Raw genomic sequence first — 18296 nt, forward strand, 5'->3', positions numbered from 1 at the left:
CGACATATGAAAAGGTCGACCTGAGTTTTTAAACTTTTTTTGGTGTCGTTTTTTTTGTAAAGTGACTGGGAACCCCAATTAGTGCACCGCGTCCCCTTGCATGGCTCGCTTCGCTTGCCATGCTTCGGGCATGGTGCCTTCGCTCCGCTACCGCTTTGCTCGGCACACTTTACCGTTCCAATCGTAGTCCATGTGGATCGTAAAGTATGGAAAAGTTCCCCAAAAGAAAAAAAAGTTAAAAAACTCACGTCGACCTTTTCATGTGTCGACCATTTTCATGTGTCAACCATGTGTCCATGTCGACCATGTCAATGTCGACCAATAGTGGTCGACCTAATGACTGTCGACCATAACATGGTCGACCATGTGAATGGATACCATTTTGCTTGGCTCCCAGCTCACAATCATCCACATATTTAAGCTACTGTTGGGGTTCTTTTTCCATTTTTTAAAAAGGGACCTTTTTTTGTTTTTCCCCCCGAAATATTACAATCAAAGCCAAAACATAATGTATACTGCAAATGCATTAAAAAAAAAAGGGACCTGGCAAAGTGTAAAGCTTCTATTTATCCAGGCCAGTATCGCAGAGAGACAGCTGTGGAGGTTTTGAAATAGCAAAAGCAAACAAATAGGGCATTATTTAACATGGTCATAAAACATCTAAAATACTCTACACAACCAATGTTATGCAAATTGTCTAAAACAACAAACATAAACAGGTATGACCTCAAAATACTATTTACTGATCATAAATAGAAAATAAACAAAAGATAATAAAACAAACGGCGGGATGTAATGGAGTCCGAGATCACCGGAGGTACGGAATGCCGGCCGATCTTGGACATTTTTTTTAAAGAGGCACTTGCTTACAAGGCAAAACCATGCTCTGTAAGTGATTGCCCCTTTAAAGAAACGCCAGAGATCGGTCGGCGTTTCGCAAGCCTGGGGATCTCGAACTCCATTACATATTTTCATATATTTTATCCCAACATATTTTATTCTTAAAATATCTATAAATTCTCCAGTGTTGTGGCACTTTGTTTGAGGTATTGGGACTGCTTCTCATTAGGAAGAATATTGCTCCTTTAACCCCTTCGGTGGTATGCACGGAAATGTTCCGGGCTACCCAGCGCTGACAGCGCTGATTCCCTGGGGGCAGCCGTGCTTCCCTGGGGGCAGCTGTGCAGCATGCATGGCGCCCAGGAATCAGCATACTCCATTATGGAGTTTAGTCCGCCCCCTGGACTCCTACTAGCCAGGGATCGGGCTTAGCTGTAACATGGCTTATGCTGATTCCCGGGCGCCGCAAGGGAGCCAGAAATCAGTGCTGGCGATCCCCGTGGGTGAACACCAGGCGATAACCTCGCCCTGCCCCGTCACTCGCCCCCCCATCTTGCACCTCCCCCCCTGCTCCCATGCCAATTTAAAAACACCCGCCCAGGGTGTGTTTTTAAATTAAAAAATCTCCACTGAAGGGGTTAAGATAGTTCAAAATCGAATGTTTTGTGTATTGCAGCAAAATCAGAGCCGGCCATAGGCACAGGCAAACTAGGCAATTGCCTAGGGTATTTGATATGCCTAGGGGCATCAACAGCTTCTGCTGATTAAAATGATATGCAGCATGCCTATATTCTGTGTGTGGCATTTCTTATGCAGATACAGCCACAGTCTCACACAATATATAGGCATGCTGCATATCATTTTAATCAGCAGAATCTGCTTGTGCATCCTAGCCACATAGCAATGCAAATTAGATGCATTAAAAAAAAAAAAAAAAAAAGGTGCCCGACGTTAGCATTGAGGCAAGATTTATGAGGACACATCTGTATCCAAGCAGAGGCAGAGGTCACAGTGTTAGTGGCAGTGTGAGTGCTGTGTGCATTTGAGTGGGTTGGTTGTGCAGTAGTGTTCGGAATATGTGTAAGGAGCATTATGTGTGTCATGTAAAATTGCATTAATAATGTGCAACATATGTGTAAGGGGCACTATGTGTGTCATTATGTGTATAAGGGCATTAATTATGTGTGGCATATGTGTAACAGGGTACTACTGTATGTGTGTCATTATGTGTATAAGGGCATTAATGTGTGGCATATATGTAAGGGACATTATGTGTAAAAGGGCATTAATAAAGGTTGTCATAATGTGTAAGACACATTATGTTTATAAGGACATTAATAATGTGTAAGGGGCATTACTGTGTTGAATTATGTGTATAAATGCATTACTAATGTGTGGCATTATGTGTATAAGGTGCTCTACTATGTGGTGTTGCATATAGAAAGGGCACTACTGTGTCATCTAATATGAATAAAGGCCCTCATTCCGAGTTGATCGGTCGCAAGGCGAATTTAGCAGAGTTACACACGCTAAGCCGACGCCTACTGGGAGTGTATCTTAGCATCTTAAAATTGCGACCGATGTATTCGCAATATTGCGAGCACAAACTACTTAGCAGTTTTAGAGTAGCTCCAGACTTACTCTGCCTGTGCGATCAGTTCAGTGCTTGTCGTTCCTGGTTTGACGTCACAAACACACCCAGCGTTCGCCCAACCACTCCCCCGTTTCTCCGGCCACTCCTGCGTTTTTTCCGGAAACGGTAGCGTTTTCAGCCACACGCCCATAAAACGCCGTGTTTCCGCCCAGTAACACCCATTTCCTGTCAATCACATTACGTTCGCCGGAGCGATGAGAAAGCCGTGAGTAAAAATACTTTCTTCATAGCAAAGATACTTGGCGCAGTCGCAGTGCGAATATTGCGCATGCGCACTAAGCGGAATTTCACTGCGATGCGATGAAAAATACAGAGCGAACGACTCGGAATGAGGGCCAAAGAGCAATAGGTTGTGGTGTAATGTGAATAAGGAGCAATTCAGTGTGATGTAATATGAATAAGGGGCACTACTGTGGGGAGTAATGTTTATAAGGTAAAGTAATACTACTGTGGGATGTAATATGAATTATGGACACTATCGCATGATCAAATGTGAATAAAGTTGCAGTACTGTGTGGCGTAATTGGAATTGGGGTTACTATTGTGTGGCCATACCCCTTGCCAGCAAAAACACACCCCTTTTTGGGCTGTGTGCCAAATGTGCGAACAGTTCCTATTTAAAATATAGGGGGTACAAACACCAAAATAAGGACTGCTATGGGTGAGGGGTGTTGGTGCTGGGAAAGAGGTGCAAGGTCAGAGGCAGAACCAACGGTGGTGCTAGGGGGCACCAGCCAAAATCTTGCCTAGGGCATCATATTGGTTAGGGCCGGCTCTGAGCAAAATGAATCACAGGAGAGTCATTCATCTCTATGTGGGAGTCACAGGCACATTTTCCGGATGCATACTGTACACACGCCGGCTTATTAGTATGTTTAGGTCAGGGATAGGCATCCTGTGACGCTTCAGCTGCTGTGGAACTACACCTCCCAGCATGCCTTGCCACAGTTTTTCTGTTAGGGCGTGCTAAAATTGTGGCAGAGCATGCTGGGATGTATAGTTCCACAGCAGCAGGAGTGCGGCAGGTTGCCTACCCCTGATCTGTTTTCTATTCATGCCTACCCCTGATTGCAGGATTTATTTGCTGTCATCATCTAACCATCTTCCAGAATGTATGCATGTGTATGTCCTGTGGAGCATGCTCTGTGTGGGACATACATTGGGACAGAGATCAGGCTGTACAGTCACCCAATGTACAGTAAGTATGTGCTTGTGCGTATACAGCCTAGGCGTCACCATGTGTATTCTGGGCATAGGCATTGTAGGTGTAATGAAAGATAGAATTAAGATTTCATCAACAACAAATAAGCATTGGTTATTGGCATGACATCTTACCGTCCATCCATCAAGCTGTTTCTCTCTTGCTCGGAAAGATATGGTTCCACCCTGCATGTGGGACCCTGATGCACCTGTGAAGGCGAAAACACACAGAATTAACACCAGAACTCCCTCCATCTCGGCGTCGCTTCCACCCTGAGCCAGCAGTCGCAATGCTGACCTTATATATTGGAAGCATCGTTAAAGGGCGTACAGCTTGTAAACTTTGTGTTGGAAAAGAGAGGACAATTTTTATCTGGCATATACACAGAAGATTGATGTCTTCCATATACACTCAAAAGTCAACAATCTCGTCAGTAAATGAGGAAGTTATTACAGATAATTTGTTGTTAGAGTAAATGTGTGATAGGTAAGTGACCCAATGACAGTGTCTGATGCAGTAAAACTGTAAATGCTTTCGTTCTCACTGTTCATGAGAGTAGCCCACAGAATTCAGACATAGTCATCATGGTTATTTATGAGGAAACAAACTTCATTGATAGTACATGGAGATTAAATACCCAGTGACACTTAACAAATGAGCACATAAATTGCAAGCCATATATAGGTAATAAAAGGGCTCATAATAAATCAGCTAGCATACACATCCACTCAAATGTGATGTCATGGAAGAGTTTTGAAAATTGATGCACAATGAGCGTTTCTGCAGTATGTACCCAGTAATTGTTACATAGAAACTGACGACAGATAAGAACCACTAGACCCATCTAGTCTGTCCATGCACATACACACTTACACACTAGGGTTAATATTTGTTGGCAGCCAGTTAACCTACTGTCACAACTGAGGGCCTGAGTTGACGGGAGGCAACCTCAGTTGTAGGGGCTGAGATGTAACGGAACCTGGGAGGTTGTATCAGACCCCTAGACATGTAAGTAACATGTAGAATAACTGCCCGAAGGCGTGACCACGACAACCAGGATAAAAGTCAATGATGTTTATTATGACAAACTCCGTAACACAGCAGAAAATAAGAAAACATAAAAGTCAGCAGGGCAATAATACAGTTCCTGGGTACTACAGGGTGGCAAGGGCCACAGGCACTGGTAGTGTGAGACAGTTCTAATAATCTTCTAGTTGGAAAGTCCTTACCAGGCCTGACTGTAGCAATGGAGAGAACCCAGGATCGTACCAGCTGGTGTTCCAGGAAAGGCTGGGCTGCTGAAGGTAAAACGGCTGCTGTGGATACTGGCTGGAACCAGACTGTTGTTGGTACGGAGTGGATACTGGCTGGAACCAGTTAAATAATAAACGAACTTGAGAGCGATGAAATAATAATACCGGTGGAGAGTGGTAAACTGCAGAAAGGACACCGGCCCTTTAAGGGAAGCTGTACACTGCTGGAAGCTGGGCTGGAAGCAGGTGATTGACTTGAGAGCGATGAAATAATAATACCGGTGGAGAGTGGTAAACTGCAGAAAGGACACCGGCCCTTTAAGAGAAGTTGTACACTGCTGGAAGCTCGGCTGGAAGCAGGTGATTGCTGTAGCTGGAAACAGGTGAGTCCAGAATGGATCGGAGAGTCAGGCTACACCGCAGATGGAATGCTGGTGCGGGTCTCTATAGCAGAAGTCTGGAGACAGGAGCTGGAACCTGGAAGACAACCACAGGAGAGAGACAAACTGGAACTAGGTTAGACAACCAAAGCACTGACGCCTTCCTTGTTCAGGCACAGCTTACTTATACCTGCAGCAAGGAAGGGGTTGGCTAGGCAATTATGCAAATCAACAATACAGACAGCAGATTGGTGGAAATGATCAGATGACAAAAACCAAGATGGCTGCGCCCATGCAGACACTTGGAGGGAAGTTTGGTTTGTAATCCATGTGAGAATTGAAACAGTAATGGCGACGCCGGCCACAGGAGACAGGAGACGCCAGACTGACAAGCGCACATTTAACCACGCGGGCACAGCGGAGGCCGCGGCTGATGAAATCACCACTCTGACATTCTGCATGTGGAAACTCAGAAACAGCGGGATCCGGTCCTGGAATGCTGAGCCAGCCTTAGGAGGCATCTGAAGGGTAAGTAATGGCGTCCAGATACCCGGATCGTGACAGCACCCCCCCCTTTAGGAGTGGCCCCAGGACACTTCTTAGGCTTTAAAGGAAACTTTGCGTGGAAATTTCGGACCAAGGCAGGAGCATGGACGTCTGAGGCATTGGTCCAAGAGCGTTCTTCAGGACCATAGCCCTTCCAGTCAATGAGGTATTGTAACTGACCGTAGCGGAAACGTGAGTCCAAAATCTTGGCCACCTCGTACTCGACTCCCCGTTGAGTCTGAACTTTGGGAGCTGGAGGAAGTGCGGAATGAAACCGATTCAGGATCAGCGGTTTCAACAAAGAAACATGAAATGTCCTGGGTATTTTCAAGAAGGATGGTAACTGTAACCTGTAGGCAACAGGATTGATGACTTGTTCAATCTTGAAGGGTCCGATGTAGCGAGGTGCAAATTTCATGCTGGGAACTCTCAACCTCAAATTCTTCGTGGACAACCACACACGATCACCCACCTTGAGAGCAGGAACCGCTCTACGCTTCCTATCGGCAAACTTTTTATACCTGAATGAGGCTTTAAGCAGGGCTGCGCGGACGTTCTTCCAGTTATTTGAAAACTGACGCAAGGTGACATCCACTGCTGGAACAGAAGTTGCGGGAAGCGGTTGGAATTCTGGGACTTTAGGGTGGAATCCATAATTAATGAAGAATGGTGTAGAAGAAGATGAGGAATGGTATTGATTGTTGTGGCTGAACTCGGCCCAAGGAAGGAGTTGAACCCAGTCATCTTGAGAGGAAGACACATATATACGGAGGAAGGCCTCCAAGTCCTGATTCACCCTCTCGGTTTGACCATTGGTCTGAGGATGGTAAGCCGTGGAAAACTTTAACTTGACTTGGAGGGCTTGACACAAACTTCGCCAAAATTTGGCTACAAATTGTACTCCACGATCCGAGATGATCTCTTCAGGAAGACCGTGAAGTCGGAAGATCTCTTGTATAAACACTTGAGCCAACTTGGAAGCTGACGGAAGACCGGTGAGAGGGATGAAATGTGCCATCTTGGTGAACCGGTCAACTACCACCCAGATGGTATTAAACTTGTTGCAGATAGGTAGATCGGAAACAAAGTCCATCGACAAATGGGTCCATGGTCGACGGGGAACAGATAATGGAACCAGTTGCCCCGCAGGCGACTGGCGGGAGACTTTGTGTTGGGCACACTTTGGGCAGGAGGCAATAAATTCCATAACGTCCTTTTTCAGAGTTGGCCACCAGTAGGACCTAGAAATAAATTCAAGGGTTTTCTGAATGCCTGTATGTCCAGCAAAACGGGAAGCATGGGCCCAATGCATGAGCTTCTTCCTTAGAACTGGCTTAACAAAACTTTTCCCTGGTGGAGGCGTAGAGTCCATCCCTACCGTGGAGAATGCCAACGGATTAATAATAGGATGCTTGTCTGCAGACTCGGACTCATTTTCTTGCTCCCATGAGCGGGAAAGGGCATCGGCCTTACGATTCTGAGAACCCGGACAGAACTGGAGTTTAAAGTCAAATCTGGAAAAGAAAAGTGCCCATCTGGCCTGACGAGGGTTGAGACATTGTGCGCCTTTGAGATATAAAAGATTTTTGTGGTCGGTAAGTATGGTGATTGAGTGGGAAGCTCCCTCCAACAGGTATCTCCACTCCTCCAGAGCGAGCTTGATGGCTAGCAACTCCTGATCGCCAATGGCATAGTTGCGCTCAGCTGGGGAGAACTTCCGGGAGAAGAAACTGCAAGGATGTAGATGTCCATCTTTGGCCTTCTGGGATAACACTGCTCCTACTCCAACGGAGGAGGCATCTACCTCTAAGATAAAAGGAGAGTCGGTGTCAGGCTGTTTCAGAACTGGTGCAGAGATGAACCGTTGCTTCAGAAGGTGAAAGGCCTGTGTAGCTTCCTCGGACCACTTGGACGGATTAGCACCTTTCTTGGTTAATGCAGTGATAGGCGCCACAATGGTGGAAAAGTCTCGTATAAATTTTCTATAATAATTGGCGAACCCTAAGAACCTCTGGACCCCTTTGAGGCTTAAGGGTATAGGCCAATTCTGGATTGCTTGGAGTTTCTCAGGATCCATCTCTAGTCCGGAACCGGACACAATGTAACCTAGAAACGGAATGGTTTTAACTTCAAACACACACTTCTCCAATTTACAATAGAGGTGATTGACACGGAGACGGGAAAGAACCTCTTTTACCCAGAAACGATGATCTTCGAGATTATTAGCAAAGATGAGGATGTCGTCTAGATAAACCACGACATGGCGGTACAGGATGTCCCTGAAGATCTCATTCACGAAGTGCTGGAAGACTGCTGGAGCGTTGCTCAATCCGAAGGGCATGACGAGGTACTCATAATGTCCGTCACGGGTGTTAAAGGCGGTCTTCCACTCGTCACCCTCACGGATTCGGATGAGATTGTAGGCACCCCTCAAGTCCAGCTTTGTGAAAATGGTTGCACCACTAACTCTATCAAAGAGCTCAGTAATCAGGGGTAAAGGGTATCGGTTCTTGACGGTAATGTCGTTCAGACCCCTGTAGTCGATGCACGGACGCAGACCACCGTCTTTCTTCTTAACGAAGAAGAAGCCTGCGCCGGCTGGAGAAGAAGATGGTCGGATGAAACCCTTCGCCAGGTTCTCTTTGATGTACTCTTCCATGGAGTGTGTCTCGGGCAGAGACAACGGATAAGTTCGGCCTCGCGGTGGAACCTTCCCTGGAATGAGGTCGATTGGGCAGTCCCATTCTCTATGAGGAGGAAGGATATCAGCAGAGGCTTTACTGAACACATCCGTGAAGTCTTGATATGGAGGAGGCGGAACATCAGTTGACCTGGGGAAGGAAGAACAAACAGGAAGAACTTTGGCTAAACAAGTCCCAGCACAGGAGGGACCCCATGCCAGTATTTGCGTAGTCGTCCAGTCAATTGATGGGTTGTGGAGACGGAGCCATGGAAGGCCTAAAACCACTGGATGTGTGGCTCTTGGAATCACTAAAAAAGAAATATACTCAGAATGAAGAACTCCCACTCTCAGACGAACTGGAAGAGTCCTTAAGGAAATGACTGCGTCAAAAATCTTGCTGCCATCCACGGCAGTCAAAGAGATGGACGAGGACAGTCTCTCGGTGGGTAGGGACCACCGTTTAACATAAGCTTCGGTTATGAAATTCCCAGCTGCTCCGGAATCAAGGAGGGCAATGACGTTCCTGTAACGTTGAGCAATTTGGAGCGACACTGGGAGGTTACAGTCATGAGGAGATGGAGAGGAGATCATCACTCCTAGCCGGCCCTCTCCTTGGCGAACTAGGATCTGGAGTCCCGGACGTTTGGGACAGGCATTGATAGTGTGCGACGGAGCTGCACAGTAGAGACAGAGAGACTCAGAGAGACGTTTTCGGCGCTCAGCAGGAGATAGACGGGAACGACTAATTTGCATAGGCTCATCCTTGGATGGAGATGGTTGACGAGAAGGAGGAGCAGAAGATTTAGGAGTAGATGATCTTCCTCGCTCGGTTGCTCTCTCTCTAAAACGTAGATCAACCTTCGTGCAAAGAGAAATTAGCTCATCCAACTTAGAGGGCAAGTCTCTGGTAGCTAACTCATCCTTGATGCGTTCTGATAAGCCATGCCAGAATGCAGCATACAGGGCCTCGTCGTTCCATGCCAGTTCGGATGCCAGGATTTTAAACTGTATAAGATACTGTCCCACGGTACGTGTTCCCTGGCGTAAACGAAGAATCTCAGATGAAGCAGATGTTATCCGGCCTGGCTCGTCGAAGATGCGCCTGAATGTAGCTACAAAGTCAGTATAGGAGGATAGCAGGGGATCAGACTTCTCCCATAAAGGTGATGCCCAGTCAAGGGCTGAGCCACTGAGAAGGGAGATGATATAGGCAATTTTGGTACGGTCACTGAAGAAATTGCCAGGTAGAAGCTCAAAGTGGATTTCACATTGATTGAGAAATCCCCTGCAGAACCTTGGAGATCCATCAAATTTTGCTGGCGTTGGAAGATGAAGATGTGGACTGGAAATGGGTAAGGTGGGTGGGGTTACAGCTGGTGTCACTGTAGTGGACGCACCGGACGTGCCAGGTCCACGGAGGGTCGTTTGAATCCCATCCAGCCGTGTGGAGAGATCCTGGAGACAGCGGATGATGTGGCCCTGTGCAGCCTCCTGATGTTCAAGTCGGGCTGCCAGTTCTTGCATCGGCCTGGCCGCTTGATCCTGGTCTCCGGCTGGATTCATTAGGTCAGTGCTTACTGTCACAACTGAGGGCCTGAGTTGACGGGAGGCAACCTCAGTTGTAGGGGCTGAGATGTAACGGAACCTGGGAGGTTGTATCAGACCCCTAGACATGTAAGTAACATGTAGAATAACTGCCCGAAGGCGTGACCACGACAACCAGGATAAAAGTCAATGATGTTTATTATGACAAACTCCGTAACACAGCAGAAAATAAGAAAACATAAAAGTCAGCAGGGCAATAATACAGTTCCTGGGTACTACAGGGTGGCAAGGGCCACAGGCACTGGTAGTGTGAGACAGTTCTAATAATCTTCTAGTTGGAAAGTCCTTACCAGGCCTGACTGTAGCAATGGAGAGAACCCAGGATCGTACCAGCTGGTGTTCCAGGAAAGGCTGGGCTGCTGAAGGTAAAACGGCTGCTGTGGATACTGGCTGGAACCAGACTGTTGTTGGTACGGAGTGGATACTGGCTGGAACCAGTTAAATAATAAACGAACTTGAGAGCGATGAAATAATAATACCGGTGGAGAGTGGTAAACTGCAGAAAGGACACCGGCCCTTTAAGGGAAGCTGTACACTGCTGGAAGCTGGGCTGGAAGCAGGTGATTGACTTGAGAGCGATGAAATAATAATACCGGTGGAGAGTGGTAAACTGCAGAAAGGACACCGGCCCTTTAAGAGAAGTTGTACACTGCTGGAAGCTCGGCTGGAAGCAGGTGATTGCTGTAGCTGGAAACAGGTGAGTCCAGAATGGATCGGAGAGTCAGGCTACACCGCAGATGGAATGCTGGTGCGGGTCTCTATAGCAGAAGTCTGGAGACAGGAGCTGGAACCTGGAAGACAACCACAGGAGAGAGACAAACTGGAACTAGGTTAGACAACCAAAGCACTGACGCCTTCCTTGTTCAGGCACAGCTTACTTATACCTGCAGCAAGGAAGGGGTTGGCTAGGCAATTATGCAAATCAACAATACAGACAGCAGATTGGTGGAAATGATCAGATGACAAAAACCAAGATGGCTGCGCCCATGCAGACACTTGGAGGGAAGTTTGGTTTGTAATCCATGTGAGAATTGAAACAGTAATGGCGACGCCGGCCACAGGAGACAGGAGACGCCAGACTGACAAGCGCACATTTAACCACGCGGGCACAGCGGAGGCCGCGGCTGATGAAATCACCACTCTGACATTCTGCATGTGGAAACTCAGAAACAGCGGGATCCGGTCCTGGAATGCTGAGCCAGCCTTAGGAGGCATCTGAAGGGTAAGTAATGGCGTCCAGATACCCGGATCGTGACACCTACCAGTATATTTTGGAGGGTGGGAGGAAACAGGAGTTCCTGGGGGAAACCCACGCAAGCACGGGGAGAATATACAAACTCCACACTGTTAAGGCCATAGTTGCAAACCTGTGCAAACATAGGCCCAGATTGATCAAGCCTTGGAGAGTGGTAAATTGCACAGTGATAAAGTACCAACCAATCAGCTCCTAACTGTAATTTTTCAAACACACCCTGTAACATGGTAGTTAGCAGGGGTTAAACTGAGCCGAAACGGGGCGGAACTGCGTTCCGTCAGTTCCACTTGGAGACGGAACACAGTTCCGCCTTCCCGGCTCACCTAACCCGATGTCCCGGCACTACAGGGAGATGCTGGCCACCCGCTGAGATTGCGTTACCAGCAGGTGCCTGTCTCCCTCTCCACAGTGGCAGCCAGTGCCGCGCTATGGGAGAGACGTCATGACGTCTCTCCCATAGTGCCAAGGAGCGGACGCCAAGAGAGGACTGCGGCGGGAGCGGGGCTTGGTGAGTATGGTGCCTCCCCCCCTCCCATATGTGTACTAGTAGTGGCGCTTCTACTGGGGGCAAGTTACTGGGGGGGGGCTTTACTACTGGGGGCAAATTACAGAGGGGCAAACTATTGGGAGGCTTTACTACTGGGGACAAACTACAGAGGAGCAAACTACTGGGGGGCTTTAGTACTGGGGCAAACTACTGGGGGGCTTTACTGCTTGGGCAAACTACAAGGGGGGCACGCTACAAAGGGGCAAACTACTAAGGGCATTACTACAAGGGGGCAAACTATACGGGGGCTAAACTACTGGCAGCATTACTACTGTGGCTAAACTACAAGGGGGCATAACTACAGGAGCTAAACTACTGGGGGTATAACTACAGGGGGGCATTACAACAAGGGGCAAACTACTGGGGGCATTACTAACAGGGGCAAACTACATGGGGCTAAACAACTGGGGGCACAACTGCAGGGGGCATTACCACTGGGGGCTAAACTACATGGGGCAAACTACATGAGGGCAAAACTACTGGGGGCATTACCACTGTGAGGCTAAACTAAAGGGGGAGAGTAAATTACTGAGGTCATAACTGCAGGGGCATTACCAGTGGGGGCATGACTACTGGGGCTAAACTACAGGGAGCTAAACGGCTGGGGGCATTACTACAGGCAACATTACTACTGGGGGCAATATTACACAGGGGCATTACCATTAAGGGCATTACTGATGGGGTGCACTGCTAATGAGGGCATTGTAAAGGGGGCACTTCACAAGGGGCATCACTCCTGGGGACATAAGGGGCACTACTATTGCGGGCATTGCATAAGTGGCACTACTACTGTGGGCATTGTATAAGGGGTGCTACTGCTGTGGGCATTACTGTATGGGCCGACAAAGAAGCTGAGCTACCGGTCCGCCCTCCGTCGCTCCGCCCTCCGTCGCTCCGCCCCTACCATCGCCTCCGCACTGGAAGCCCTGGTTCCAAACTCCCAGCTGCAGCGGATCTAGGACTAGGCCGGCTTTATTATCCCTGCCGCCGCATCGAGCTCCTGTGACCACGATGCTACTAGTTCAAATCTGTCGCTGATTGACTGCCGGTCCGCAGCAGTTTTGAAATATTAGTGCTGTGGTCACAGGAGCTCCATGCGGCGGCAGGGATAATAAAGCCAGCCTGGTGCCGATCCACTGCAGCCGCCCTCAGCCTCCTCTGCCGCCCCGCCCTCAGACCTCTGCATGCCCACAGCCTCCTCCTCCGCACTATCTCTGAGGCCCACAGCCTCCTCCACTCCACTTAGCACAGCCTACTCATCCACCACACCGCAGACCACTGCCGCTGCTAAACAGGTAATCTTACCCTGCTGCCTGTCTCTCTCCCTAGTCCCTACTGTATGCCCTTGCTGTCACTCTCCATGTCCCTGCTGTCATTTTCCATGTCCCTACTGTCACTCTTCCTGTCACTCTGTCACTCTATAATGTGAATTTTGGCTCATACCGTGTGCTATAATGTGAATTTTGGCTCATTCTGTGTGCTATAATGTGAATTTCGGCTCATACCGTGTGCTATAATGTGAATTTTGGCTCATACCATGTGCTATAATGTGAATTTCGGCTCATACTGTGGGGTATAATGGGAATTTCGGCTCATTCTGTGTGTTATAATGTGAATTTCGGCTCATACCGTGTGCTATAGTGTGAATTTCGGGTCATACTGTGTGGTGTAATGTGAATTTGGCTCATACTCTGTGGTGTAATATGAATGTGGCTCATACTGTGTGGTATAATGGGAATTTTGGCTCATACTGTGGTATAATGTGAAAGGGGTCCTACTATTGTGGTGCATAATGTGTATAAGGGGTATATGGTGTGGTAAACTACACTGAAGGGCACTCCCCCTTTTGCGTGGCCATGCCCCCTTTTCAGGAGCGTGAATTCGGCGCGCACATAATTGCAACCTTCACTTTTCCATACCCCCACTTAAAAATTTCCACTTGGGTGCTACTACTGTGGGCATTATTACTATTGTGTGACCACGCCCCTTTCTTTTTGAGACCACACCCCCTTATTGCAGCGCACGCCTACGGTGTGTGCAATACCTCTTACATGGGCACCGTGGTGAGGGGGGGGGGGGGAGTTCCACCCCCTCTCTAGGATCACTTTAAGCACTGGTAGTTAGGAGCTGGTTGGTTGGTACTTAATCACCTTCTTGGGAAATATATTCCAAAAAATGTGTGGCTGCGCATGCCGCATAAGGGGTGTTGGGTGAGGACCGATGGGCAGCAGGGACGGCGGCTGAGGGTGGGGTGCAACTACTAACCCCCCTGCACATCACGCAGAGAGAAAGAGTACATTGCTTTTGCAGTTGCCTCTATTCCCCAGTGCAGCACACAGCAGTCAGTTCTCTCTCTCCCCACCCCATTTGGCAATGTCTACAATGGGGAAGTGTGTGTGTGTGTGTGTGTGTGAGGGGGGCAGTGGTACCCACCCCTCCTTTCAGGGCCCCTCCAACAGGTTTGGGTCCATGTAAAGAGTACCCGCTCCCCCCCTCCCCTTGGTGCTACTGTTCATTTCTTCTACTTATACTGTATATTAACCTTTCCCCCCCCCCAAAAAAAAAAAAACAATCAAAATAGTCTATTTTTTAATGATTGAATTAGGACAAGAACATATATTTAAAATGTATCCAAAATTACATTATAAAAAAACAAAATACATGAATAATGAATATATCAGGAATAATGAAGACATCCATAGCCTCAAAAACATAGTAGTAAACATAGCAATCACAAGTCAAGTATTACATGGTGTGATCTAGAACAGGGGGGCCCCATTTGAAAGTACCTCTGTATCATACCAGGTCCTGAGCCTAACTGTCCTGCGCACATAATGCTTAGTTGACGGTGGCAGTGTAGTCAAATAAGGGAGCCATATAGCAAAAAAAATATTTGACCCAGCTTCAACATATAATAAGCATTTAACCCAATCCATTTGGCATAGAAAAAACAACCAAGGTAACATAATTGTAAGAGGTATATGATCTTTTTGCATCCATTGGGACAGAATGGTCTTTTTCGAGGCTGCAGCGATGCGGGCCAGTAGCAGCGTAGTATCCCTATACTGAGGAGTATAATGATTCCAAAATGCCCAAGACATTGTTATCGTAAAAGATATGCCTAAACCAGAATATATATACATCTGAACATCATTTCAAAATTACTGTATTATTGAACAAGTCTGCAAACAGTATAGTTGTGGAGTGTAAGTAGTTCTCTCATTGGCTGTGCTGGCCTCAGTGTCATCAGCCAAAGGCAGAAACGAATAAAACACACCACGGATACTCTTGTACTATCTATATTTCTATTGGCTGGTGTGAGTAAGGGTCTCTCATGCCGTATTCAATGTGGTAGCGCATACGGGGCAGCAGAACCCTGAAATACGCCGCAAGGCCCTGTCTGTCTCTTTTACTTTGGCAAACATTACCTCACACACCTGTGACTTGAGCCGAGGCCCAAAGGAGAATACATGAGCCTGTACCTTTTTAACCATGTTGTCTTTCATGTGTGTTTAGTGTGTAAATATTTCACCTTTTAGTCTTCAGGAGTCCTGACACTCCATTTTATGGTGGTATATATTAAAAGTTAAGTTTTAATAATTGCCCAATTAAACATGGGTACAATTTGATTACACTTTAGAGTGCCCTGACATAGGAGAGTCTTCTTTTGGTACATTTTTGGCACAATTAATTTCACTCTCAGGGAGCACCACCTACCTGCCCAGCAGATGAGCAATTAGCCACCTGCAAGGGCCGGAATTTGAGCTATAAAGTGTATTCTGACATAATTCCTGATACGTTTTGGATCTATTTAGAGATCTGTGCAGTCAACACCAAAACCCTACCCGTAAAACCCTCCGAATATATAAACGTCTGAACATCATTTCAAAATTACTGTATTATTGAACAAGTCTACAAACAGTAATTAATATCTGCGTCTGGGGTCAGGGACGGTTCTACACCTTGTGGCACCCAGTGCGAAAGTTTCCGCTGGCGCCCCCCCTTCCTGCGGCAAAACAGGGGCGTGGCTTCATAGGGGAGGGTTGTGGCCACAGTTATGCCCCCAGTAGCTGTGCCCCCAGATTTGCCCCAAGTAGGGTAGAGTATTTAAACTTATCCAAGACCCCTGTGAGATATCTAAGCCTGGGAGTAAAATAAGCTCTGTGTAATATTTTATAATGCATCTCCGAGTATGAAAGGGAGACTAAGAGATCTATTTATCACCATCCACATCTGATGATGCGGATGACAGATGGTAAACTCGACCAAACTCAGAATGCGATAATTGAGTACATCGCATGGATGTATCAATTATCACATGCAGGGACAGAGCTTGTGGTCAATCTCTGTCCCTGCGATGCCTCTTCGCAGCATCATTGGGGTATTTTTTGTAAAAAAATACCCCAATGGCCTGCTGCGTATGTGCCGCCGCCGTGTTCCCCCCTTCCCCGTCGCAACTACCCCCACGCCAAATAAAGCACCCCCCCTAGATTCATACTTACCAGTCCCAGGAGCCAGTGTCCACTGCTCTGGTGAGCGCTGCCGGGCACCGGGTCTTTCTTCTGTGCTGTGACCCCCGGTGCTGTAAAGTGAGCTGACATATTGCAACATCACTTTACTGCACCAGGGTCACAGCACAGCATATGGAGGTCCCGGCACCTGTCAGCGGGGCACATCTACTGAGGGCACAATGGCTGGGGGCACATCTGCAGGAGGCACATCTACTGGGGGCACATCTGCTGGGGGCACAATGGTTGGGAGCACATCTAATGGGGACACATTTACTCGGGCACAATGGCTGGGGGTACATCTACTTGGGCATAACTTCTGACTGTGGGCATAACTACAGGGGGCACAACTGCTGGTAGCACATCTGCTACGTATGTGCCACCAGTGTTCCCCACTCCCCCATTGCGACTACCCCCATGCCAGATAAAACATCTTCCCCCCCGGATTCATACTTACCAGTCCCAGGAGCCGGTGTCCACTGCTCCGTTGAGCGCTGCCAGGCACCAGGTCCTTCTGTGTAGCATGAGTAGTAATTATTGTTATAAATATATCAATAAAGTGCTAAAGTGAAATGCAATGCATGTATGTTAAGTAGTATGTAGAATAGTGTAGAAAATAGGAAAATTACCTGTATATAATTATTCATGCTGATGTGTATATATATATATACACCTTGGATCTGTATGTATTTATCTCAGGGGGGATTAATGGGGTACAGTAGGGGTTGTTAGTGGGTTACACTAGACGTGGGCTGAGAGGAGATTGTTTATGCTGACATAGCGCTATGGCTGCTGTTAACATGAGAGACCCACGCGCTGGCAAAATGAGAACCGCGTGCAGAGAGGGGGATCCGTGCGGCGGTAGAAGAGAACCGCGTGCAGAGAGGGGGCCCTGCGCATCGGGAAATGAGAGCCATGTGCAGAGGAGGGGGCCCACACGCTGGTAGGAGAGAGCATATAAAAAAGCTCTCCCGCCGGCACTAGGCAGACTGCTGTTCCTCCGGGTAGAGTGCGCACACTATCTCCAGAGTGCTGCTGAGAAGAGCTGTGGTGGCGCTGCTGGGATGGTGTAGCGTACCGGCACCGGACATACCTGGCTGCAGTAGCTGGAAGGGGCCGCTGGTTGCAGAGCGGAAGCCGGAGAAGCAGTGCCGTGGTCCGCGCTGAAGTTAAGGGCGGCGGTGTTAAGGATGCCCCATTCCGGCCATCCACAGTGATGCACAGCGCAAGCAACAGGGGGCGAGTAACAGCTCCATAGCAACGGAGGGACGCCAGTGCCGAATCACCTCCAGCAAGCCTAAGAAGGCAGTACAGACTAGAAGCGCCACCCATAGCAGTGTGCATCAGCCTCATTCAAGCCTGTCAGCAAGCTAAAGGGAGGAGTCAGGGGAGTGTTTTCCAGTGATCAGCGCTTCTGAAGAGCGTAAGTGCATATTTAAACTACTGCATTACCAACACACTAAGGGTCAAAGCACTCACAATAGACTTCCCAGCAGATTACATAGAGTCCCTCTGTGAGGAGGATTAGGATATTACACCTCAAGGGCTTAATTCATATACAGCTACAGTGTAAACAACAGGAAATAAGAGTGCCTACATAGGTGTGTGTATAGAAGGAGCAGTAATTGAGAGGCATTGACTGTAAGCTCCACCCACTTACAAGGAAAAGTTACCCTAAACTGAACCAAGAAAGTTTAGCTCAACTCAGTGAACCTGTTAAAGTATAAGGAGGCAACACACAGGTTTATGCCATATGGGTCACTATATGTTGTAATCTCTATAGACTCAAGCGTCCAGCACTGCGTTGCTAGTTATGTGGTGTTC

General features: G+C 47.8%; 1 protein-coding gene across 1 annotated transcript in view; it reads right to left on the reverse strand.

The window, feature by feature from the left end:
* The window catches only part of LOC134968978 (uncharacterized), a 116941-nt gene extending 99220 nt beyond the window's left edge, over positions 1-17721 (reverse strand). The window contains exons 1-2 of the mRNA XM_063944659.1: positions 17566-17721; positions 3830-3903 (exon numbers count right to left, since the gene is read on the reverse strand). Of these exons, the coding sequence (XP_063800729.1) occupies positions 3830-3886 (57 nt within the window). The 5' untranslated portion in view covers positions 3887-3903; positions 17566-17721. The remainder of the gene's footprint in view (positions 1-3829; positions 3904-17565) is intronic.
* Positions 17722-18296: the final 575 nt, after the last annotated feature.

This window comes from Pseudophryne corroboree, chromosome 11 (genome assembly GCF_028390025.1).
Source record: "Pseudophryne corroboree isolate aPseCor3 chromosome 11, aPseCor3.hap2, whole genome shotgun sequence".
In the NCBI taxonomy this organism is placed as follows: Eukaryota; Metazoa; Chordata; class Amphibia; order Anura; family Myobatrachidae; genus Pseudophryne; species Pseudophryne corroboree.